The 24,747-nt window shown below is 46.9% G+C and overlaps 1 protein-coding gene across 1 annotated transcript; it reads right to left on the bottom strand.

Annotated features, from left to right (window-relative positions):
* Positions 1-52: 52 nt before the first annotated feature.
* LOC141986095 (scavenger receptor cysteine-rich type 1 protein M130-like) lies at positions 53-24,729 on the bottom strand. The gene is made up of 5 exons (XM_074950269.1): positions 24,636-24,729; positions 10,707-11,012; positions 4,265-4,582; positions 2,984-3,298; positions 53-411 (listed from the first exon to the last, which is right to left on the bottom strand). Exons 1-5 carry the CDS (start codon positions 24,727-24,729, stop codon positions 53-55), a joined length of 1,392 nt encoding a protein of 463 aa, XP_074806370.1.
* Positions 24,730-24,747: the final 18 nt, after the last annotated feature.

Below are 24,747 nucleotides of genomic sequence, written 5' to 3'. Positions count from 1 at the left end.
AACAACAACAACAGTTCTCTCCTAACCTTTCAATTAATTAAACACATCGCGTTCATGTGTGTGTGCACACGCGCATGCAGGTAGTTTCAGAATTACCAGTGCAAGAAATATGGGTCTCTTCTGCTCTGTTATCACACGACTTTGGATCCCAGGGCTCTGATGGGCACTGCCAGAGGGAGCTGTGCTGCTCACTGCATGCAACGTGGTCCAGCCACGTGGGACCAGAACCTGCTCCATATTCAAAGTCACTTGCAATCTGCCCACCGTCTCCGCAGTTCAGCTGTTTGCAGACAATTGTTGGGGTGACTCCAGACATCGCATTGGAGCAAACACTGCCCCACGTCCCATTGTAGAAAACCTCCAGCCGCCCCGCACAGTCACTGTCGCTCACCAGCCTCAGATCTGTGAATTCTAGAAGGAAATGCAGAAAAAGGGAATTTAAATCATTTGACTCTGAAATGAACTGGGGTGTGAAGAGTGAAATCCCAGCGATTGCTAACGATCCTGTGCCTCATTCTTCAGGAGCAACTTCTAAAGAACCACTCCAGGAGTAAGAGACTCTTTTAGACACCACAGGCTCCTTCGAAATACAGTGGGCGTCTCTGGAAAGCCACCATTTACCAGCAGCTACATACAGATTGTAATAGATAAAGGCCGGGAAGGATTGTGACATTGGCAGGCCAGATGCCAGCTCTTGCCCAGGCTGCAGGCCTTGGCTGAGAACTTACAATCTCGTAGCTGGAGACCAGGCAGGGTCACATGTGTGCTAGTTTTGCTGAAAACAGGTATTAGTCGTGGAAGAATGTATTGAGTGTTTAGACTTTATGAAATGCTGGTTAGTTGCTGCGGGCATTAATCTCACTGGTAATGTCTGTGGTCCATGTGACAAGAACATATGCAAGTTTTGCTTTATAGCTGAAAATGTTTGCTCTGAACTTGTGAACTCAGGCACGGGAATGATCCCCGCCGCCCTTCCCCTGCATGTAGTACATGCAGAAGGTCTTATCCCATTGCTTTGAAGGCTGGAAGAGGGACATAAAAATAGTAGATGGGATGATTTTTCATCTTTTTGGCTGTTTGAACTGTGACAGGGCTAAAGAAACCAACTGAAGCCCGAGACCCCAAGGGGTTACCCCTGGGTCAGCGCTGAAGGACATTTGGACTTGACAGATCACTACAACTCGGTCACTCCGAGGATATAAATGGTAACTCATTTGTATGTAGATGATTGCTTGCTTTAACCGTGTAAACAACCCTTTTATTTCTTTTTCCTCGTGAATAAACCTGTATATACTTTATTACAGGATTGGCCACAGGCATTGTCTTTGGTGTAAGATCCAGGGTACCAAGTGATCTGAGTAAGTGGCTGGTCTCTTGGGATTGGAAGAAACCTGAATGTGATGTGATTTTTGGTGTAAGTGACCACTTATCCCTAAGTCCAGTTTGTTTGGGTGACAATAGACTGGAGAGTCTAAGGGGACGGTCTGTGACTCCATGGTAAGATAGATACAGTGATCCAGGACTAAGTTCCCTCTGAGCTACGTGGCCATATGGATGCACAGAAGGCTATCAAAGGCCGCATAGGCACGCAGCCACAGGGGCCTAGACTGGAGAGGCACCTCTTCCTCAGCCCCGGAGCTGCCGCAGTGGGGAGAGGTGCCTCTCCCCTGGCCCCAGGCTGCTGCAGCAAGAGAGGCCTTGGGGGAGTCCTCTCTTCCCGCTGCAGCCCCAGGGCAGCCAGAACTACAAACCCCTCATCCCTGGCCCCACCCCAGAGCTTGCACCCCCAGCCAGAGCCCTCACCCCGTGCACAGCCACCCTCTGTCCCAGCCCTGACCTGCCTCCCACACTCTGAACCCCTCAGCCCCAACCCCACCACACATCACCTCTCGACTGGTGCACAGAACAAAATTCATTCCACACATGGATGTAAAAATTAGAGGGAACATTGGTCCAGGAGTTCACATCTGTTACTGGCTTGGTGAAATCTACTTACAGAACACACCAGCAGTTTGGGGTATTGCCTTGTTTCTCACCATCTGCCCTGAGGTGGGCACTCAGTGCTGTGAGCCTCTCCAGACAGTGTGACAAGGATCATGAGATCAAATAATTTGACCGTCTGTAAAACAGCTGCATGGAGCCTAAAATTTGAGTTTGACTTAAGCATAGCTTCCAGAGAGGCATCCAGTCTAGACAGGAAGACTTCAAGAGATGCAGAATGCACCATTTCCCCGGTAGTTTGTTCCGATGGTTAATCACCCTCCCTGTTAAAAACCTGGGCCTTATTTCTGATCTGAATTTGTCTGGTTTCAGCTTCTAGCCATCAACTCTTGTTCTGCCTTTCTGCATTAGATTAAAGAGCCCTTTAGGAAGTGGTGTGTTCTCCTTGTGAAGGGACTTATGCCCTGTAATCAAGTTACCTCTTGATCGTTTTGATAAGCTAAACAGATTCAGCATCTGAAATCTCTCACCGTAAGGCTTTTATTCATCAGATCACTTTTCTGGCTCTTCTCTGCTCCAATTTTTGTGGACATCAGAACTGGACACAGTATTCCAGTATCTGTCTCACCAGCACCATGTACAACAGTAAAATTTAGTCCCCACTCCTACTCGCTACTCCCCTGTTTATACATCCAAGGTTCACATTAGCCCGTTTTGCCACTCACGGCACTGGGAGCTCATGTTCAGTTATTTCTCCACTAGGACCCTACATCCTTTTCAGTCACTGCTTTCCATGATACAATCTCCTTTAGATACCTGAGATGCAGCCTTCTAGCATTCTAAGGGAAATCTCGCAATATCTCCAACACCTCTGGGTGGGAGCTGAGGACTTTCTAATGGTGACCCTGGTAGGTAGTTACACAAGGGAAAGGGAGGCAGAGACAGTTAGGGAGAGTGTCATTCTCAGCAATCTCCTTAAACATCTGCCCCCTCCATTAAATCCCCTGGTAACCAGGCTCACGTGAGCATTCCTGGAACAGACCTGAGCAGAGAACTCCCGCGTCCTCTTTGTGTCTGCAGTTGTGCTGGCCCCAGCCCCCGGAAGGACACACCCAGAGATCGGATTCGTTCCCGGAGCAGTTCACATCGTCCAGCCAGATCTGCCCGGATCCTTGCCCGTAATGAGCAGAGATAGTCGCATTGATGGCACGTCCACATCCCAGTTGTTTGCAAACGACGTCGGAGTCTGACAGATCCCAGGAATCATCACAGACCGTCCCCCAGCTGCCATTGTAATAAATCTCCACTCTCCCGGCACAGCGACCTGTCCCATTCACCAGTCTGATCCGCCGGCTCCCTGCAGGGATAGATACCAGCTGTTAATATGTATTTTCCTACTGAACAGAAAATGTTTCATAGAATCATAGAATATCAGGGTTGGAAGGGACCTCAGGAGGTCATCTAGTCCAACCACCTGTTCAAAGCAGGACCAATCCCCAACTAAATCATTCCATGCAGGGCTTTGTCAAGCCTGACCTTAAAAACTTCTAAGGAAGGAGATTCCACCACCTCCCTAGGTAACGCATTCCAGTGTTTCACCACCCTCCTACTGAAAAAGTTTTTCCTAATATCCAACCTAAACCTCCCCCACTGCAACTTGAGACCATTACTCCTTGTTCTGTCATCAGCTACCACTGAGAACAGTCTAGAGACATCCTCTTTGAAACCCCCTTTCAGGTAGTTGAAAGCAGCTATCAAATCCCCCTTCATTCTTCTCTTCCGCAGACTAAACAATCCCAGTTCCCTCAGCCTCTTCTCATAAGTCATGTGTTCCAGTCCCCTAATCATTTTTGTTGCCCTCCGCTGGACTCTTTCCAATTTTTCCACATCCTTCTTGTAGTGTGGGGCCCAAAACTGGACACAGTACTCCAGATGAGGCCTCACCAATGTCGAATAGAGGGGAAAGATCACATCCCTCAATCTGCTGGCAATGCCGCTACATATACATCCCCAAATGCCATTGGCCTTCTTGGCAACAAGGGCACACTGTTGACTCATATCCAGCTTCTTGTCCACTGTTACCCCTAGGTCCTTTTCTGCCGAACTTCTGCCGAGCGATTCAGTCCCTAGTCTGTAGTGGTGCATGGGATTCTTCCGTCCTAAGTGCAGGACTCTGCATTTGTCCTTGTTGAACCTCATCAGATTTCTTTTGGCCCAATCCTCTAATTTGTCTAGGGCCTTCTGTATCCTATCCCTACCCTCCAGCATTTCTACCTCTCCTCCCAGTTTAGTGTCATTTTTGTGAGATTTGGAAATGAATCACCTGAGCAAACGACACCGACGTCCGCAGCAATTCCTGCCTGGGCTGTCTCAGACGTGGAGTTGTCACAGAGAGTCAGACGAGTCTCATTTCCTGCACAATGGACACTTCTCAGCCCCACAGGGCCTTTTCCTTGCTCAGACTTCGGGGGGTTAAAAGCTTTCTCAGCGACTCCGCACTGCAGCTCCCTGCACACCACGCTGGCATCGTTCATGTCCCACTGGTCATCCAGCACTCTGCCCCATGCACCACGGAGGGAAATCTCCACTCTCCCATCGCACCGGCTCTCTCCATTCAGCAGTCTGAGTGATTCAGAGTGACCTGGGCTCAGGAGAGATGGGAAATACACTGAATAACACTCTCTCTTATACACTAGAAATAATGCACATGAAATTGTGGACTATTTCTCAATAAGAAGGTATAAGCCAGTGATCAGAGTGTGTCACAGTGTTAAAGGGAACAACCTCTGTCAGAAGACACTTATTCCTGTGAATCTATAAGTGGAAGGTGCTATAAAGATTGTAAAACTCTGAGCTTGACACAAGGGCTTGCCAACGGACTCTCTAAATGAGTGAGCGAGGGAATTCCTGCAGATTACTGATTGGGAAAATAGTCTCTGTGTGTGGTGGTGGAATGGCTGCTGAGGTTTCTAGTCACTTTATCCAGGCTTAAATGCCTGGAAGTCAGTGAACGGTGTCTGCACAAGCACTTAGCAGGTGGGTCGTGAATGATTTAGGCAAGTTTGCCTTGAGGGAGTTTGGCCAATGGAAGAGCAGGATTCATGGTGGTCAGGAACAGGTTATTGTTGGTAAATTCCCCTAGTTCCCTCTGATCTTTGCTCAGCAGGTGGCAACTTTCTTGGTTCACCTGGGTCCAGTGCAGGAGCTCCTCGTGTTAGATAGTTCCCGGCACTGGTGGTTCTGACTGGAGCTGTCCCCTGAAGTGTGGTGTCGTCTCTGAGTCCAACGTGAGATTCCAGCTGATCAATTCATAGCACAAGAAGCAGGTTGTGTGTGGGGCGGGGAAGGGGACGTGCTCTGTGGGTGAATATTGTGACTCCCTTGGGATGTGAATCTCAGTCTTTGCGTGTGTCCCAGAATCAGTGAGTCCTACAGCCAGGTGGTAAGTTAGGAATTACTCCCCGAGTTCAGACCCAGGTGCAGCCAGGAGAGACTGACAATGTGAAAAGACAACAGCAGAGTCAGTGCAGGGCACACCCACTGGCTGTGTCGGGTACAGTGTGTACTAGTATGGCGACCTGACAGGTGCAGTGTGCGCGCACTGGGTCCAACCAGCTCAAGGATCTTGGTAGCCAAATAACGTTTCAAGGCTAAGAGTGAAATCCTGGCCCCACTGACGGCAATGGTAAAACCTCCATTGACTTCAACGGAGCCAGGAGTTCGCCCTAAGACTGGACCAGGAGACTGCCTGCATGCAGCTAGTGTAGTGCAGGGGTGTAGCCACGCGTGGGCTGTGGCCCACCCAGTGATCATCCAGGACCACCCAAATCAGGGCCGGAGTCCCCCGAATCCACAGGCTGGGAATCCCACCCCCAGCTCGGTGTTCGTCAGCCTGGCCGCATCTTTCTCCTGCCGGCGCCGTGCACTGCTTCCCTGGTCTCTGACCCCAGCACTAGCCCCGCGGGGGGTGTGCCTTGTGAGGGCAGGTCTGGGTGGGGCTAGTGCTGGGGCCAGAGACAGGGGCAGCAGCTCCCGGCACCGGCAGGAAAGGGACGTGGCTGGGCTGACGGACACTGAGCCAGGGTCGGGAAGGGTGAGCAGAGCTTGAGCCCTAGTGGGACCCCACTTTTCCCAAAAGGCACGCCTAGGTGACCAGATGTCCCGATTTTATAGGGACAGTCCTGATATTTGGGTCTTTTTCTTATATAGGTGCCTATTACCTCCCACCACTTGTCCAATTTTTCACATTTCCTATCTGGTTATCCTAGGCACGCCCCGCAGCCTGTGTGCCCCGGGCAGCCTCCGCTTTGGGTGCCTGCTGAGCAGTAAGGGCCGGCTTGAAGGGGTGCAGGGAGTAGAGCCTCCCTCCCTGGGCACCGGATTCCTCCTGCACCCCAACCTCTGCTCCTCCCGTCACTGCCGACCCCCAAAAGCTGGGGCCCACCCAAGTTTCCTGTCCTAGGTATGCCACTAGTGTAGTGTGAGGGCAGAGAGTAGATCTGGGGCTTTCCGAGGAGGCTCATGGATATAACTGGATAGCACAGCCCCTCAGGAAGGCTGGATGGGATCAAGGCAGCTGGAGGTCATATGGAAGGGACCAGGGGCTTTTCCTTAGAAGGGATTCTCCTTCCAGCAATTGTACGGAGAAATCAGCATCTTCATGTGCTGAGGAGTTCCCTCCGAGAACCAGGGTCTGGGCTGGGTAGCTAGTTAGGAGAGGCAGGGCAGGGCTGCAGGGAATTCAGTTAGGAATGCCGGTAGCAGCCTCTGTGAGAAGCAGGAGAACTGCCAGGTGAATTGCCCCCAAAGTACAAAGGTATCAGTTGTAGAGAGGAGAGTAGACGTCTGTTGAGAGTTCTGGGCAGGGCCACATAGGCTTAGTCATGGTGTGTAACAGCACCAGTGACCCTGGGCTCTGTGGGAGACAGTCCTGGAAGCTACGTGTCCAATATTAAAAAGAAGGTTGAAATCCAGGGCCTCTGCAGTAGGTTTCTCTGTAAAGATCCCAGTTCCAGCCAGGAAAGAAGCCCTATGGAGACTCTGTACATGGATCTGAAGATGGGGCAGAGAGGGGAGCTGAAACTTCATTAAGCAGGAGGGGTCCCTGTGGTGAGGGGAGAAGCAGATGATCACAATGGCCTTTTAGAGTCTTAAAACTCTATGGATCTATACACCCATAAGACGGGCTCCATTTAGACACAAGGGAACCAGATTGACTGGCCATTAAAATTAATTTTCTAGTGAATTATTTTCCTGCAGGGCCCTGGCCACTTTCAGTGCCCAGGATGGATAAATCGGGGTTGTGCAGCATCAGGCTGTTGCTTGTATGACCCCTGCCTCATTCACTTTAGAAACAGGAAGGCATGAAGAGAATGAGCAGGGGAGCGCAGGAAGCACTAGGATGCTCTTGTTTCGAGCAGTGACCGTCATTCAGTCGAGCTCAGTTCTGTTCCTGCCTCTGCCACAGACTTCACAGGTGATGCTGAGCAGGTCTCTGAAGCCAGTTTTTATGGGGTCTGATTTGCAGAAGTACTGAGCACTCACAACTGCCGCTAGGGTCAAGACAAGATGTGGCTGCTCCACTCTTCTGCAGTCAGGCAGCACGGTCTGGTGTAACGAGCACAGGGCTGTGAGTCAAAACACTGAGTTTTGTCCTGTCTCCACTGATGACTCACTGGGTGGCCTTGGGCAAGTCACTTTGCTTTTCTCTCTCCGTTTCACCATCTGTAGAATGGAGCTGTGACACTGCACTCTGTAAGATTTTGTGAAAGTATGCTGATGAGTGTGAATATAATGTAACTGAAATATGCTTCATGCAAAAGGTCTTTTGTCAGGTATCATTACAAAGATTATAATCTACTTAGTGTGGTCATCCTATTTGTATAAATGTATCACTCGTGTATCTGAAACTAGAAATATGAAATATAACTCTGAGGTCCTATTGTAGTTCTGCACAGTGTGGGCCATTCATGGTGGTTTGGAATCTTAATGTCTCCCATTAACCAGGACAGTCGACTGTAGATGGCTCTGTTTTATTTCTAAATCTTCCTGTATACTGGCAAGCAGGTAATGAAGTCTTACAGTGACATGTGATCTTGGCACCTGAACTGGAATTCATCTTTAACCTGTTGCTTTTCCATTGAAAAGGAGGGGTGGGAACCCAGAGAGGGACAAAGGATTCCCGCCTTATTCAAAAGATATATAAGTGGGTGGAACAGAACAAACTGGGCAGCCATCATGAGAAATCCCCTCGCTACCACCTGAGCTGGAACAAGGGCTGTACCAGGGAAAGGATTGTGCCCAGACTAGGTAGGCATCCAGTCTGTGAAAGAAACTGATTGAAACATCTCTGAGGGTGAGATTTTATCTGTATTCGGCTTAGATTTGCGTGTTTTATTTTATTTTACTTGGTAATTCACTGTGTTCTATCTGTTACTACTTAGAACCACTTAAATCCTACTTTCTGTATTTGATAAAATCACTTTTTATTTTTTAATTAACCCAGAGTATGTATTAATACCGGGCGGGGACAGCTGTGCATATCTCTCTCTGAGTGTTTTAGAGGGCAGACAATAAGCTTTTTCAGGGTAAAACTGATTTATTTGGGGTTTGGACCCCATTGGGAGTTGGGCATCTGAGTGGTAAAGACAAGAACACTTCTTAAATTGCTTTCAGTTAAGTCTGCAGCTTTGGGGCACGTGCTTCAGACCCTGGGTCTGTGCTGGAGCAGGCTGGCATGTCTGGCTCAGCTAGACAGGGTGCTGGAGTCCTAAGCTGGCAGGGAAAGCAGGGGCAGAAGTAGTCTTGGCACATCAGGTGGCAGCCCCCCAGGGGTTTCTGTGATCCGACCTGTCACAGGAGCTAATAATAATACTTCCCCACCTACTTCCCTGGAGTCTGGTGAGGGTTTATTAATGTCTGGAGCGTACTCTGAACACATAAAGCTCTGCAGAAATGGTGAGTACTCTGGAGAATCAGGCCCGGAGGGTCTCAGGTTGCTGCCCAATCACCCCAAATAAGTAGCAGGTTGGGAATTTTGGCTTTAATCGTTGTAAGTACAATTTTCAAAGGCAGCTAAAGGATGTAGGAGCCTAAGTGCCATTTTCAGAAGTGACTTAGGCAGCAAGAGGGAGAAGTCTGTATGGTTCTTGGGCTCCTACGTTACTAGAGAAAATAGGATTTAAGTCTCTAAGTCACTTAGGCCTTTTGAAAATGTTATTCTTGGGCTTCTAAGTGCCTAAGTCACTTTTGAAATGGACCTCATAAGAGTCTGCTCTCTCCTGGGCTGTTATGAAGACAAATTCATTAATGTTTGTGGTGCATTCTCACACTACTGTAACGAGCACAATAGAAAAGCCAATGAAGAAATGAATAATTCTGTATTCAGTGCAGTGTTTGTACGGTCTGTGGAGTGAATAAGGCCCTGGGTCACAGGTTGAATGATGAGGATAAAAAGAAATATTCTACAGCTCCTCCATCCCCTGAGCACCATCCTCCCTGTGCACTGAAGGAGGCAGGAGCTGGGGGTAGGTGAGAATAATAGGATATGTGAATGCAATTAGACTGTATTATAATGTATATGCAGAAGGGAGGGTGGGGACTGAATTAACATTATATAGATAACCTTAATTCTGGTATTTTCTAATTCTTGTGCCTTTGGCTTTGACTAAATGAACTAAATAATGCTGTTTATTTAATTTATTTATTTATATTTATAAAAGCTAAGTATTAGAGCGGGTCAACAACCCAAAATTTTTCCTGTGATGTTTTTTGAATGCAGTATTTCAATTTTTAAACAGATCTGAGATACTGGGATGTGGAAATGGAATGAAAATTTTTGTTTAGACTCTCACTAATATATTGATTCATTTCAACTTTTGGAAAATGAAACATTCAATTTTCCATTCCAGTTTTTGGATGTACAGGTTTGCCACTTCCTCCCCCTTTCTATTTTTTCACACAATCAGAATATTAGGATTGGAAGAGACCTGAGGCGGTCATCTAGTCCAATCCCCTGCTCATCTTTTCTTCCACTCTAAAAAGTTAGAAAAAGGAAAAAATGTCTAAGAAAGTAAGAAAGCAGGGGAAAAAATCTTTGGAGTTTTTTCAATTGGAAAGGCGTGAAAAAAGTGAAAAAAACCTCAGTGAGTAAAAGCACTACTTTCTCTGTGGTGTGCTACCAGAAATACCCCCAGGAACTCATGTGAGAGAAGGGAAATGCTGATTTTCAGCAGTTTATAATTCAGCCAAACCTGGAAGGAATCTGACTGCACTAGGAGAAGGCACCTCCCTGGCCCCAGCACTGACCCCTTACCAAATTGCAAAGGCTCCAGCCACCAAGGAAGTTGCAAGAGCTTCTCAAGAAGGTGCCGAGAATATTTTATCATAGAAAGTGTCAAGCAAGCTCCATATTGGGAGTCACTACCAGCTCCCCCTCTAATTACTATTGGAGAAGGCTGGGGACAATGAATCGGTGACATTGATGTAACCTGAAGGACAAAGTGCTGCCCCTGCTCCGCTGCCCTGCGTCAGGACAGAGTTGTTGATGTTTTTACTGGAGAATCCAGGGCTTTCCCCAGTCACAACTGTTCTTTTGTGATGATATTATTGACTTAAATTTTATCTTTAATACATTTACTGTTATTTTCTGTGCTTTAGGATCTAGCTCCCCCTCCCGTTGCTGTGTCCTGAGGTTTCCCTACTCTGGTGCAGCATCACACACTGAAGGGCAGGTGTCCTTAATCCAGCATCTCTCTTGCACTTACCTGAGCAAATCACACCGGCATCATTGTCGTGTGAGCACGGAGAGGCCCCCAGGGCAGTAACAGGGCAATGGCCCAAATGGGTTTCAGTCCCTTTGCACTGAAATGTGTCTGTCCAGACAGAGCCAGTTCCCTTCCCAAAATACCCTCCTCCTGGGGCTGATACAGCGAATCCGCAGTCGAGCTGTCGACAGAGAACGTTGGCGTCTGGTAAATCCCAGCGTGAGTCACAGAGGGTTCCCCAGGCATCAAGAACCTGGATCTCCACCCTCCCTGAGCACGCTGTGCTGCCGTTCACCAGCCGGAACCCTGTTTGCCCAGGGGAGAAGGGAGAAGGGTTTAGAGAGGGAGCATTTAAGATATTTTATATTAAATAATAAAGAAAAGGAAAGTTGGGGGGATTGAACCCATTCCCATTATATTGAGTTGTTTAGGTTTTACTGGAAGCTGATAGCAGCTTTGTTATCCCAGCTCCCTGCAGAGTGAGATCATTTTTTTGCTGCACCCTACTCTAGAATACACATCACTGGGATTTTAGAGACATTGTGCCAAATTCTTACGTGAGCATATGACACTTGCATCATCTGCATGTGAGCACATCTGACTCCCGTGTGATATCCTGGGACAGTACATGAGGTTTGACTCATTCCCTACACACTGGAATTCCTCAGTCCAGATTGGTCCATGTCCTTCTCGGAAATGAGCTCCTCCTGGGATAGATAGAGCTGTTCCACACTGTAGTCCATTACAGATAACACTGGCAGCTTTGAGATCAAAGTGTGCATCACAGATTGTAGCCCAGGTGTCTCCATGTCTTACTTCCACACGTCCTGAGCAGGCACTGTCCCCTCCAACCAGCTGGAGCTCAATGTGTCCTAGAAAGCCAATGAAGGATGAAAATTACAAAGGAGCCTTAGGGAGTTAGGTGTTCCACTGCCTTAGAACTTTGGCCAAAAGCCCGTCCTGGTGCAGTGGGACAGTGCAGGCAACAATTAGACATTTTTTAAAAAAAACAATGTACAACAAATGGAAAGAGGGGAATTCAATAGCAATCGATATACATTGGAAGTTCTGAGATGTAGAAAATCGATAAGGGAAGCTAAAGCTATCAGGGAACGCTCCACAGTTGGCAGGGCTAGGAACAATAATGACCATTTTTTTCAGTATATTAGGAGTAAAGACAAACAAAAAAACAAATCCTAACAAAGGTGTAGCCCATTACAAATGGAGATGGTAAAATAGTTTATAATGACGCAAATAAGGCAGAAGTGTTCAATAAACATTTCCGGTGTTGGATAGAAGCAGGAAGTGTATTCATACTATGTGAAGAGGGTGAACCACTCTGCAGTCTGTTGGTAACTAAGGAGGATGTTACACAGTATCTAGTAGGGATAAACTTTTTTAAAAAATCAGCAAGCCTGAATAGCTTATAAAATCTTGGAATAAATAGAAATGTAGGACTGGAAGGAACCTCACGAAGCCATCTAGTCCATCCCCCCACACCAAGACAGGTTTAAGTATACCTACTCCATCCCTGATAGATGTTTGTCTAACTTGTTCTTAAAAGTCACCAATGACGTGTGAGACGGGTTTGGTTCAAGACACCCCCGTGGGACTGTCACCTCATGTTCTGAAATTACCTCTGAGCCCGTTTTCCCTGCCAGCTTGGGACTCCAGAACCCTGCCTTGTTGAGCCAGACAGGTTAGCCTGCTGCAACAGAGACCCAGATCGGGTCCATGCCCCGAAAGCTACAGACTTCAACCAAAAACTGCTCAGCAGGTCACCAATCTCCAGCCCCCAGACACCCAGTTCCCAATGGGATCCAAATCCCAAATAAATCCGTTTTACTCTGTATAAAGTCTATACAGGGTAAACTCATAAATTCTCCGCCCTCTGTAACACTGATAGAGAGATATGCACAGCTGCTTGCTCCCCCAGGTATTAATCACTTACTCTGGGTTTATTAATAAACAAAAGTGATTTTATTAAGAATAAAAAGTAGGATTTAAGTGGTTTCAAGTAATAACAGACAGAACAAAGTAAGTCATCCACAAAATAAATAAAAAACACGCAAGTCTAAGCCTAATACATTAAGAAACTGATTACAGGTAAAATCTCACCCTCAGAGATGTTCCAATAAGCTTCTTTCACAGACTAGACTCCTTTCTAGTCTGGGCCCAATCCTGCCCCCGGTACAGTCCTTATTAGTTCCACCAGACATCTGAGGAGGAAAACAGGGGCTTTCTCATGACTGACAGCCCCGTCTGTCCTGCTCCACCCCTCTTTATAGCTTTGGCACAACACGGGAATCTTTTGTCCCTACCCTCCTTCTAAATGGAAAAATACCAGATTTAAGATGGATGTCCTGTGAGACCTCATTGTTGATTACCCACAGGCTGGCCCACAAGTACGAAGCCTTGCAGATAAATAAACCATCTACAACCAATTGTCCTAGTCAATGGGAGCCATCAACATTTTAAACCACCATTAATGGCCCACACTTTGCATAATTACAATTGGACCTCAGAGTTATGCTTCATATTTCTAGCTTCAGATACAACAATGATACATATATACAAACAGGAGGAATATATTCAGTAGGTTATAACTTTTGTTATGAGATCTTACAAGAGACCTTTTGCATAAAGCATATTCCAGTTACATCATATTCACACTCATAAGCATATTTCCATAAAACATATGGAGTGCAACGTCACAACGGGGATTCCACAACCTCCCTTGGTACCTTGTTCCAGTACTTAACTATCCTTATAGTTAGAAAGTTTTTTCCTAATATCTGACCTGACTCTCCCTTGCTTCAATCTAAATGGATTACTTCTTGTCCTACCTACCCATCGTAGAAAGAGAGCCCCAAACTGGACACACTGCTCCAGCTGATGCCTCACTAGTGCTGAGTACAGCAGGACAATTACCTCATCTGTCTTACACATGACAATTCTGTTAATAAAATCCAGAATGACATTTCCTGTTTTCAAAACAGCATCACCCATTTCAGTCTGTGATCCAACATAACCCCAGAACATTTTCTGCAGTACTGCTGCCTAGTGAGTTATTTCCCACTTTGGATTGTTTGCATTTGATTTTTCCTTCCTAAGTCTAGTACTTGTACTTGTCTTTACTGAATTTTAATTTACTGATTTCAAACCAATTCTCCAATGTATCAAGGTCATTATGAATTCTAATACTCTCACCAAAGAGCTTGTGACCCCTCCCAGGTTTGTGTCATTCACACATTTTATGAGTTTATTCTCTACTCCATCATCCAAACCATAACAATACAGAGCTCTCCCATGGGCCAGCTGGTGTCCCAATAGCCAGCTGGCCTGGAAGTCTCAAAGCTCTGGGGTCCCCGGTCTGGGGCAGTAATAACAGCCAGAACAAAGTAGGTCACAAAGCAAAGCAAAACAAAACAAAACACGCAAGTCTAAGCCTAATACATTAAGAAACTGATTACAGGTAATATCTCACCCTCAAAGATAAGCTTCTTTCACAGACTAGACTCCTTCCTACTCTGGGCCCAATCCTTTCCCCTAGTACAGTCCTTTTTAGAGCCAGCAGACATCTCAGGTGGTAAGCAGGGGTTTTCTCATGACTGGCCACCTCCTTTTTCCTGCTTCACCCCCTTTTATAGCTTTGGCACAAGGCGGGAATCTTTTGCCTGTCTGGATCCCCACCCCTCCTTTTAAATGGAAAAGTACCAGATTTAAGATGGATTTCATTATCAGGTGCATGGTCACATGTCACTGTAAGACCCCTAGTCTCCATTCACCATTGGCTGGCCCACACGTAGACAGGAAGGTTTCAAGTAACTAAGGCCATTTACAACTGATTGTTTCTGGAGCACCCTTAATGGCACCACTTAATATGTTTACATCAGTGATACAAGTTTATATCTTATTCTCCTAACTCCAGATATAGAAATAATACATGCAAACAAATAGGATGAACACACTTAGTAGATTACAAGCTTTCTAATGAAAAGAACAGGAGTACTTGTGGCACCTTAGAGACTAACAAATTTATTAGAGCATAAGCTTTCGTGAGCTACAGCTCACTTCATCGGATGCATACAATGGAAAATATAGTGGGGAGATTTTATATACACAGAGAACATGAAACAATGGGTGTTACCATACAGACTGTAACAAAAGTGATCAGGAAAGGTGAGCAGGAGTGCGGGGGGAGGGAAACCTTTTGTAGTAATAATCAAGGTGGGCTATTTCCAGCACTTTACAAGAACAGTAGGAGGGGAAATAAACAAGGGGAAATAGTTTTACTTTGTGTAATGACACATCCACTCCCAGTCTTTATTCAAGCCGAAGTGAATTGTATCCAGTTTGCAAATAAATTCCAATTCAGCAGTCTCTCATTGGAGTCTGTTTATGAAGTTTTTTTCTTGAAGAATTGCCACTTTTAGGTCTGTAATCGAGTGACCAAAGAAATTGAAGTGTTCTCCGACTGGTTTTTGAATGTTATAATTCTTGACGTCTGATTTGTGTCCATTTATTCTTTTACATAGAGACTGTGCAGTTTGGCCAATGTACATGGCAGAGGGGCATTGCTGGCACATGATGGCACACATCACATTGGTAGATGCGCAGGTGAACGGACCTCTGATAGTGAGGCTGATGTAATTAGGCCCTGTGATGGTGTCCCCTGAATAGATATGTGGACACAGTTGGCAACGGGCTTTGTTGCAAGGATAGGTTCTTGGGTTAGTACATTGGCCATGTACTGATAAATTTGTTAGTCTCTAAGGTGTGACAAGTACTTTCTTTTTATGGATACAGACTAACACGGCTGCTATTCTGAAAGCTTTCTAATGACACCATACAAGGGGTACTTCGCATAAAGCATATTCCAGTTATGTCATATTCATAAACATATTTCCATAAAGCATATGGAGTGCAACATCACACCAGGGACATGATTTTACCTCTGTATACAGTATGGTGAGACCGATACCGCATCCAGTGTGTTGTCCACATTTTAAGAAGGATGTTTACAAAAAATGTAAAGGGTGCAGAGAAGAGCCACAAAGATGATTTGAGGGCTTGAAAATGTGCCTTGCAGTGAGAGATTCCAGGAGCTCCGTCTGTTTATTTTTAATGAAGAAGACCAAGAGGTGGTGTGATTATACTGTATAAGTACTTTAGTGTAGAAGTACTTGCGCAAGGACAAAACACTGGTAATAGAGGTCTCCTTATTCTAGTGGAGAAAGGCAAAACAAGAACAAATGTCTGGAAGTTAAAGCCAGATAAATTCATATTAGAAGTAAGCAATACATTTTTCATAGCGAGGACAATTAACCATTGGAACAAACTAAAAAGGGAAGCAGAAGATTATTCACCTCCTGAAGTATTTAGATGAAGACTGGATGCCTTTCTGGAAGATGTACTTTAGCCAAACAAAAATTATTGGGTTCAGTTCAGGAGTAACTGGATTAAATTCTGTAGCCTGTTACCCAGGAGGCCAGACTATATGATCTAATGCTTCCTTCTGCCCTTAAAATCTATAAAGCTATGTATCTAAAAGGAAGTCAAGCACTCAAACATTCAGAATGCCAGACGCGTGCTGTCCTCTGTCACCTTAATTAGTCCTTTTGTATTTGCATTGTGATACAGTCTTTAATCACATGATCAAATGCTATTTTTTCCACAGGACCCCTGCCTCATTCAGTGCACAGGACACATGGTGCTGACTGAATGGATGGGTTGTCAATAGTTCTTTTTATACTCATTGTGCAATGTGTGGCCCCAGCCCTTATGTACTGCACATCATCCAAACTGAACTCCCGAAACAGAATTGTTAATTTCCTCATGGGCTTTTCTACGGCACTCATTTCTACAGTAGCTGCGTGCTTCACAAACATTAAAGAATTTCTCTTTACAACACCCCTGGGAGGCAGGGAAGTGTTGTTATCTCCATTTTACATACGGGGAACTGAAGTCTCGGGAGCAAAATCAGGACCTGTACATGGCTCTCATCGATTTGACAAAGTCCTTCAATTCTGTCAATCGCGAAGCCCTGTGGGAAGGTGCTGGCCAGATTTGGCTGCCCTCCAAATTCTAGTAAAGGGCCTAAGGCTTCTTCATGGTGAGATGACTGCCACCGTTCTCTGTAATGGCCTGGAGATGGATCCTTTCATCGTCAAAACTGGGGTTCAGCAAGGATGTGTTATTGCCACAACCCTGTTCTCCATGTATTTAGCAGTCATTTTGGTCCTTGTTAAAGACCGCCTCCCCACTGGAGTTGGCATTCAATACAGAATGGATGGGTGGCTTATTAATCTTTGACGTTTCCGCTCAAAGTCTAAAGTCCTCAGGACATCCATTGCTGATCTTCAGTACGCTGATGATTGTGTCATCATCACGCACACTGAGAATGACCTTCAGTCCACACTGGATTTTTTTGCACACGCTTACCGAAGCCTATGACTCTTACTCACTATCAAGAAAACTAAAGTTACCATCAGCTGGCTTCAGGCCTTGCAAATGACCCACCACAAGTCACCATCGACGGACAGACTTTGGAGAGAGTTGAAGACCTCTATTACCTCGGTAGCCAACTTTCTCAAAATTCAAAAACTGACAGTGAGATCCAGCTCAGGATCCATTGCGCAAGTGCTTCCTTTGGGAAAGTGTTCTGGTGCGTTTTCACAGACCATTACCTACGGAAGGACACCAAGATCCAGGTCTATGAGACAATTGTTATTCCTGCACTCCTTTGTAGATGCAAAACCTGGGTGACTTATCGAAAGCACCTCAAGAGTCTGGAGCGGTACCACCACCAATGCCTCCAGAAGATCCTTTGCATCAAGTGGAAAGATCGCTGGACTAACACCAGCATCCTCATTGAAGGTAATGTCACCAGCACTGAAGCAATGATCCTCACTCACCAACTCCGCTGGGCTGGACATTGTGTGCGGATGCCAGACTGTCGCCTCCCAAAACAAGGCCTCTACTCTCTGCTCACCCATGGTCAGAGATCCCATGGTAGTCAGAGGAAACCCTACAAAGATACACTGAAAGCGTATCTCAGGAAAACTCATGTGGACATCACAAGCTGGGAGGAGCAAGCAACCAACTGATCGCAATGATGCTTCATTCTCCACCGGGCAGTGGCCCGCTTCGAGAAGTGCATTGCCCTTTAAGTTGAAAAGAGAGAGAGAATGAAGGCAAGAAAAAGAACTTTTTCACAGCAGGCAGCTGACCCATCAGGAAATGTCTGTACCTACTGCGGGCAGATCTATGGTTCCAGGATCGGACTCCTGAGTCGTCGCAGGACCCAGATGTAAATCTGTGTCAGACATCATCCTCGAATGGAGGAATCGCCGGTGATGGCGATGCTGCTGCTGCAACAAAGGAAGCTGTGGGCTTCCATAGTACAGTTTCTGTCACTGTGCATCCCTGATTCATTCCCTAGGCACCATCCAGCCTGTGCACTGACTGAGGGAGGGACCTTGCCAGAGGAGAATGTTTTGGCAACATTTGATATAAATCCAACTAGAAATGAAAAGTGAAAGCTGGACGAGAAGGGATTGAGAGATACAAGGTGGCTGAGGTAATATCTTTTATTGGACCCACTCCTGTTGGTGAAAGAGACAAGCTTCTCAGCTTACACACAGCTCTTCTCTGTCAGATCAAACGTTTGTCTCTCTCCAACAGAAATGCGTCCAATAAAAGATATTGCCTCACCCACCTTGTCTCTCAAATATCCTGGGACTAACCCGGCTACAACAACACTGCATATAAGACGATGACTGTCACTTTTTGGAAAGTTTTGGAGTATTCAGTCAGGACAGCATCTCTCAAAAATCGCTTGGTGCAGAATCATGGTTACCATATGTGTTTGTTCTCAGTGATATCCAGTGCACAGGGCAGTTTGTAGACGGCTGACTGATTATTTCTGGAATAATTCTGAATGGGCCCAATCCTGAGTCCTTTATTCTGTTTCTACTCAGTCTGTACAAAGCAAACTCACATTACAGTCAATAGCTGACTGCCTGAGGAAGTAACCCTGGGTTTGGCCTATGAGCTGGCCCTGCACCTCTATCCAGGGAAGATGGGGATTAGTGACAAGAATGGCCATAACTATAAGGGCCATGGAAAGACTCGTCCTCCTCTCCAACCTTCAGCACAGGCATGTGGAACTACCCTGCCAGCACGGCAGGGGTTAAAGGGAGCCTTTGGGCCCAGCTGGCCCCACCCCGCTGTATCTGCAGCCAATGGCAGGACTGGGCAGAGAAAAGGAGAGAGCCTGGCTCAGTTGAGGGCTGACTGGCGAAGAGGCAGGAGCTATCCGCCTCCCTACCTGAGGGGAAGGGTCACTAGCCTGCCAGCCGGGGCAGCCACCAGGGAGTAAACACTGTCTCCCCAGCCAAGGGGGATTGTGGAGGAGACCTAGGAGCCTCCGGCAACTGAGGTAACTGGGTCCCTGAAGCCCAGAGACATTGTGGGGTTCAGTCTCACCAAACTTGTTGCTGCCCCATCTGAAGAAGTTTGGGACCACAGCACAGTGCCACCCAAGATCCAAGAGAGGACGCTATAGGATGTAAGTCACCCAGCGAACTGGACTAGAAGGGTCATGCCCCAAACAAAAGGGACAGTGGTAGGAAGTAGCCCTGGGAAGGGGATTTTGACTCGCTGCTGCTGGGAGGTCTACCCTATTCAGGGGTAGATGAATGCAGGACCCTGGGCTGGGACCCAATGGAGAAGGAGGGCTTGGGTTTCCTACCCCACTGCCTAAAAGACTGAGACAAATTGACCTTGAAAACAAGGGGCTGGAGGTCAGGGGCACCAACCACTAGGCATCCCAGCCCTTCACGTGCCCTGTTACAAACCCGAACTTTATTCCCACTACAAACGTGCAGCTCCAGCTGGGATGCCCACTCCCAGTTCCTTCCCACTGGTTCCCAGTCCCAGACTCCTTCTCCAGTCAGACCCAGTCTCCCTCAGCTCCCAGTCTCCTTGCTCAGCAAGTCACAGTCTCTGTCCCCCGACTCTTGTTCTATTTACCCTGCCTAGCCAGTAATAGTCTCCTCCCCCTCCCTCCTCCCAGTCCCAGTCCCCTTGCCCAGCCAGTTCCCATCTCCCCCTTTCTCTCCCAGTCCCAGTCTCTCGCTTCCCACCAGTATCCAGTCTCAGAATGTCCGTCTGTCCCCTGGCCACCCCACAGGCTCCTTGTCCCAATCGCCCCTCCTCCTCTCATTTAGGTCTGATTCTTGTCTCTTCTACATTCAGTTCAGGTGGTTTCCCTTCTGCACTGCCTGGGCCCAGTAGGGGAAGACAGTCTCCCTGGGACAGAGTGCCGGGAGTGAACAGATGAGCCTGTACTCTGATTGTGATGCTCACAGACCAAGTGCCAGCTCATGCCAAAGCCTCAGGTCTCATTGAATGCTTACAAATGCACAGCCTGGCCAATTCACATGTGTATTAGTATTGATCAAAGTGATTATTAAATATGTAAATGTATAAGAGTGTTTAATTTTCAAGAAAGCTAACAGGATGTTATTTGCATTGTTCTCACTTATCTGTATCCCATTATAATGCAATAGCAAACATTTACACTGTTTATAGCCCTGTAACTAAATAACCCATCAAACAAGAAAGAAGCCTTGTGGAATGCAAATGAAGAATTTTCACAGAAAAGTGCAGGTTTCAAAGCAAGTGGTCATTGTGTGTGACGATCGGAGGCAAACACTCTAAATGCATTCCTCACTCTCTGTCATCAAAGGAAGAGTCCACCTGGGTAGTGACTCTGTCAGCTTGTTTTCTGTGAGAAGAAGATATACGTACAGTTTCACGGAAAGATCCTTCATCTCTAGACTGTCTGGATTCTCATAGGTTGGAATAAGTGAACAAAAAGATGGAGATCCCCGGAGTTCTTCTGGGTAGCCCTGAGAGACTTTTGGGAAACTGGCAGATGACTACATCTCTGCTACCATTTTGAATTATAGGCTGTGACTCACTTGTACATATATTTTACTGCTCTAACCTCTCAATAATTCTCATTTCTTTTTCTTAGCTAATAAATCTTTAGTTAGTTTACTATACAATTGGCTACCAGAGTTGTCTTTGGTGTAAGATACAGGATACCAATTGATCTAGGGTAAGTGACTGGTCTCTTGTGGAGAAATTGGAAAGCGTCCATCGGAGGGCAACAAAAATGATTAGGGGACTGGAACACATGACTTATGAGGAGAGGCTGAGGGAACTGGGGATGTTTAGTCTTCAGAAGAGAAGAATGAGGGGGGATTTGATAGCTGTTTTCAACTACCTGAAAGGGGGTTCCAAAGAGGATGGCTCTAGACTGTTCTCAGTGGTAGCAGATGACAGAACAAGGAGTAATGGTCTCAAGTTGCAGTGGGGGAGATTTAGGTTGGATATTAGGAAAAGCTTTTTCACTATGAGGGTGGTGAAACACTGGAATGCATTACCTAGGGAGGTGGTGGAATCTCCTTTCCTAGAAGTTTTTAAGGTCAGGCTTGACAAAACCCTGGCTAGGATGATTTAGTCTGGGATCAGTCCTGCTTTGAGCAGGGGGTTGGACTAAATGACCTCCTGAGGTCCCTTCCAACCCTGATATTCTATGATTCTATGATTCTCTTGGGACTGGGAGCAAAGTGAATGGGGCGTGATTTTTGGTGTAAGTAACCATTTGATTGCAGAGTCCAGCTTTTCTGGGGAGTCTAAGGCAGTGGTGTGTGGCCTGCAGGGTGCAGGTTGCCCACTACTGGTCTAAGGGTCTGTGACTCCATGGTAAGACTGTCATAGTAATCATCCAATTGCCTCAGGGCGTGCTCAACTCCCGCTCTGCCCCCAGACCTGCCCCCACTCCACCCCTTCCGCAATGCCCCCCCCGCCCCGCCTCTTTCTATCCCTCCCCCATCTGAGCACGCCCCATCCCTGCTCCTCCCCCTCCCACTAAGCACCTCTTGCATGCCGCTGAACAACTGATCGTGGTGGGTGGGAGGCACAGGGAGGGAGGGGGAGGAGTTGATTGGCTGAGCCACCGGCAGGCAGGAGGCGCTGAGGGAGCTTGGTTTCTGCAGGGCGCTAAGTCCTGCTAATTTTTTCCATGGAGTCAGTGCCTATGAATCCAGGAGTTCACATTTGTTACTGACCTGGTGAAATCTAATTATAGAACACACCACCAATTTGCAGCGTCTACCCTGTTTTCTGACAATCTGTCCTGAGGTAGGAACTCACAGTCATGACCCCTCCGGACAGTGTGACACTGATCTTTTAGATGTCAGTTAGTCCCCCAAAGAAAGCTGACTGAGGTAATTAGATAAGAAGGTTCGCAGGCTGGGTGGATAAAGAGCCAAGTAGCCCATCAGCCCAAATCTGATAAAGAAGCACAGGAAGGATGCCCCTGGTAGGGAAAGAGAGAGGAACAGGGCTAGATGAGCCCAGTCTCAGAAAGGCCTTAGGGAAGAGAAATCTTTCTTCCCCTCAGGTCCTGATGAGAAGGCCAAAAACACAGAGGATACTGTACACAGACTGTTGCATGGGAACTGTAGTGCTATTGATGAAGGGAACTCAACGCAAATGGCACCGTGAATGCCCAACTCATGGAGTCTAGGCTGTTCTGTTGTTGCTCGAGAATTTACATCTGCAAGGGCCAGTCTGTTTTCTGTCGAATTTCAAAGTATTGGCAATGAAACTCATTTTTATAAAGTCCTGCCCGTCATCTTTATTTTTTAACAATGCTAGGAAATGCATATCTCACCCCCCTACCCTCGCGTCCCCCATGTTAAAAGGATGGTGAGATTTTGCATAGAACCGCTCACAATCCAGAGAGGGTTAAGATTAAACACTTACCTTTAGTTCCCATTGCCAGGGGAAGATGTTAAAACATTTGAAATTTAAAAGGAAAATATTCTACTCTTCCTTGTGCCTTTTGCATAGGAATTTATTACTCCTACTAACTGTTAAAAGTGAAGAGTTAAAAATAAAACTTACAATGGGTCCATAGTTGTTACATTAACTATGGACTCACAGGAAATTCCTCCATAATACAATATTTTTTGTGCTCTGTAAGGGTGAGATATGCTTTTGGCTGATCCCTGTATGCTACACCAGGTCTACAGGGTATCAGAGAGCCGGGACGATCAACCCATTGCCTGGTCACCCTATGCGGGTGGGAAGGGGGCTCCATAAACACCGTGCCCCCTGTGCATCTCCTAAGCTACTCTGGGTGGGTGCCTGGGTCAGGATTTTAGCTTAAGGGGAAACATTTCAGATGTGCCTCCGTGACCTAGGAGCCTACGTGTCATTTTCAAAAGTGACTCAGGGCCAGATTTTAAAGGACATTCAGGCCCTAGGAGTGCAGACAGGCATCTACTGGGACTTTCCAAATCTCCTGGGAGTTCGGCACCAGGCACATCTGAAAATCCCACCGAGCACCTATCTGCATTTATAGAAACCTAAATATCTTTTAAAATGTGGACCTTGTGCACTTAGGATCCCTAGTCTCACTAAAAGTGTCACTGAACTCCCATCAGCCTCTTTGGCAATCCCAATGTAAATTCATATACAATTTTTTGAAAAGAAGTTAATGGTTATCAACATTATTTGCCAACAGGCAAATTCACTAATTCAATGATTTTCATTAAATGTTTCTATGACCATGATTAAGTTTCCCAAATATTTTCCCCCAATAGTGGCATCTGGTAGCCCCAGTCCCAGGGCCCTGTGGGGCAGACAGCACCAGCATCACTACTGCCGTGGCGAACGACTGCATCAACATGAAACCTTCCACCCCCGCAGAGCAGGTTAACTCCTGGCAGGATCAGAGATTCCTCCCACATAAGTTTCCACCCCAGCCATGGATCCCACAGCTGGGCTGAGACCCTCCATGACACTGACCCACATTTAGAAAACAAACTGTAAAATGGGAGCCATTGCAAGGGAAAGGAAAGGCCTGGCACGGGAGCATCTGCAAAGAAGAAAATGAAAACATTTAACAGTCACAGAGGGGGGTCCTCAGTGGCCAGTGCCCTCCAAACACTGACTCTACTTCCCAGTCAGAAACAACCCCACACTTGTCACATTTTACAGCCCCTTTGCCCCCCTCACAACCCCTTCAACCGTACTCACAGGGTTCCAGCGAACACTGTCCTTTCACCTACCCATCGTTAAACACACAGACTGCTTCCATCTGTCACCTCAGTGCTGCAATCCCCAGGGCAAGAAGATGCCTGTGCTCCACCACTGACACACCCTGCAGAACACAGCGCTGAAATGAGGTATGTGGGATCCCCCAGGGTACACAGGCACCTCTTCCCTTTGATCACAGGGTGGCTGAGACCCAGACCTCCTCATATCACAGTCACAGCTCTGCCAAAGTGCTCCCACTAATGCCTCCACCATTCAGTATAGCTACACCTAACACAGGGACTGCAGCTGGAGCACAGGCAAATAATTCCCAGTGCCAGTGGCTAGTTCCCCTCCTGGTACTGCCTTGTAGGTACAAGATTGCTGCTTGGCATGTAGACTATGGGAATTGTGTTGTGTTTGCTTTGGTGCAATATGGATAATTGGCCGTAATCGGCAGGAGGAGGACCATGGACTGAGCAGTGACAGGAGTCTCGGATAAAAGCTGGCCTTTGGGGAGACATGAGAGTTCACCTGGGACTAAGAGACAAAGAAAAAGTGGAAACCAAGATGGGTCCACAGCAGCATGGCTCACGGCAGCGCGGACTTGGCGAGTATGGACCATATCTTAACCTTTGCTTCTTCTCTGTGCTAATCCATGGTAGTGTTACCATATTTCAAGTTTCCAAATAGAGTATACAGTGGGGGAGGGGTTACAGGTCAGAGGTGCTGGAGGAGATGTTTGGGGTGTCCTGGAGGGGTGTGTGTGTCTACTGGGAGGGAGTATTTGGGGAGTGATGGAGGGGGTACCTGAAGCCTCACTCTCGAGGTGGGGGTCGGTGTCGCACTTCCTGTCATGGTGGCAGGCCAGCTGGTGTATGCCTGGGACGCAGAGCCAGCCCATCAGTCAAGGTCTCCCTGT

This window comes from Natator depressus, chromosome 1 (assembly GCF_965152275.1).
Source record: "Natator depressus isolate rNatDep1 chromosome 1, rNatDep2.hap1, whole genome shotgun sequence".
In the NCBI taxonomy this organism is placed as follows: domain Eukaryota; kingdom Metazoa; phylum Chordata; order Testudines; family Cheloniidae; genus Natator; species Natator depressus.
Note: the sequence above shows the minus strand (reverse complement) of the source record. Positions and strands in the feature narration are given on the sequence as shown.

Coding starts and splice junctions, on each gene's coding strand:
- LOC141986095 (XM_074950269.1), bottom strand. CDS start 24,729: ATGGGCTGGCTCTGCGTCCCAGGCATACACCAGCTGGCCTGCCACCAT. Junction 11,013..24,635: donor CCTCGAGAGTGAGGCTTCAG/GTACCCCCTCCA, acceptor CTGGGCAAACAG/GGTTCCGGCTGGTGAACGGC. Junction 412..2,983: donor CGCGGGAGTTCTCTGCTCAG/GTCTGTTCCAGG, acceptor ATTTCCTTCTAG/AATTCACAGATCTGAGGCTG.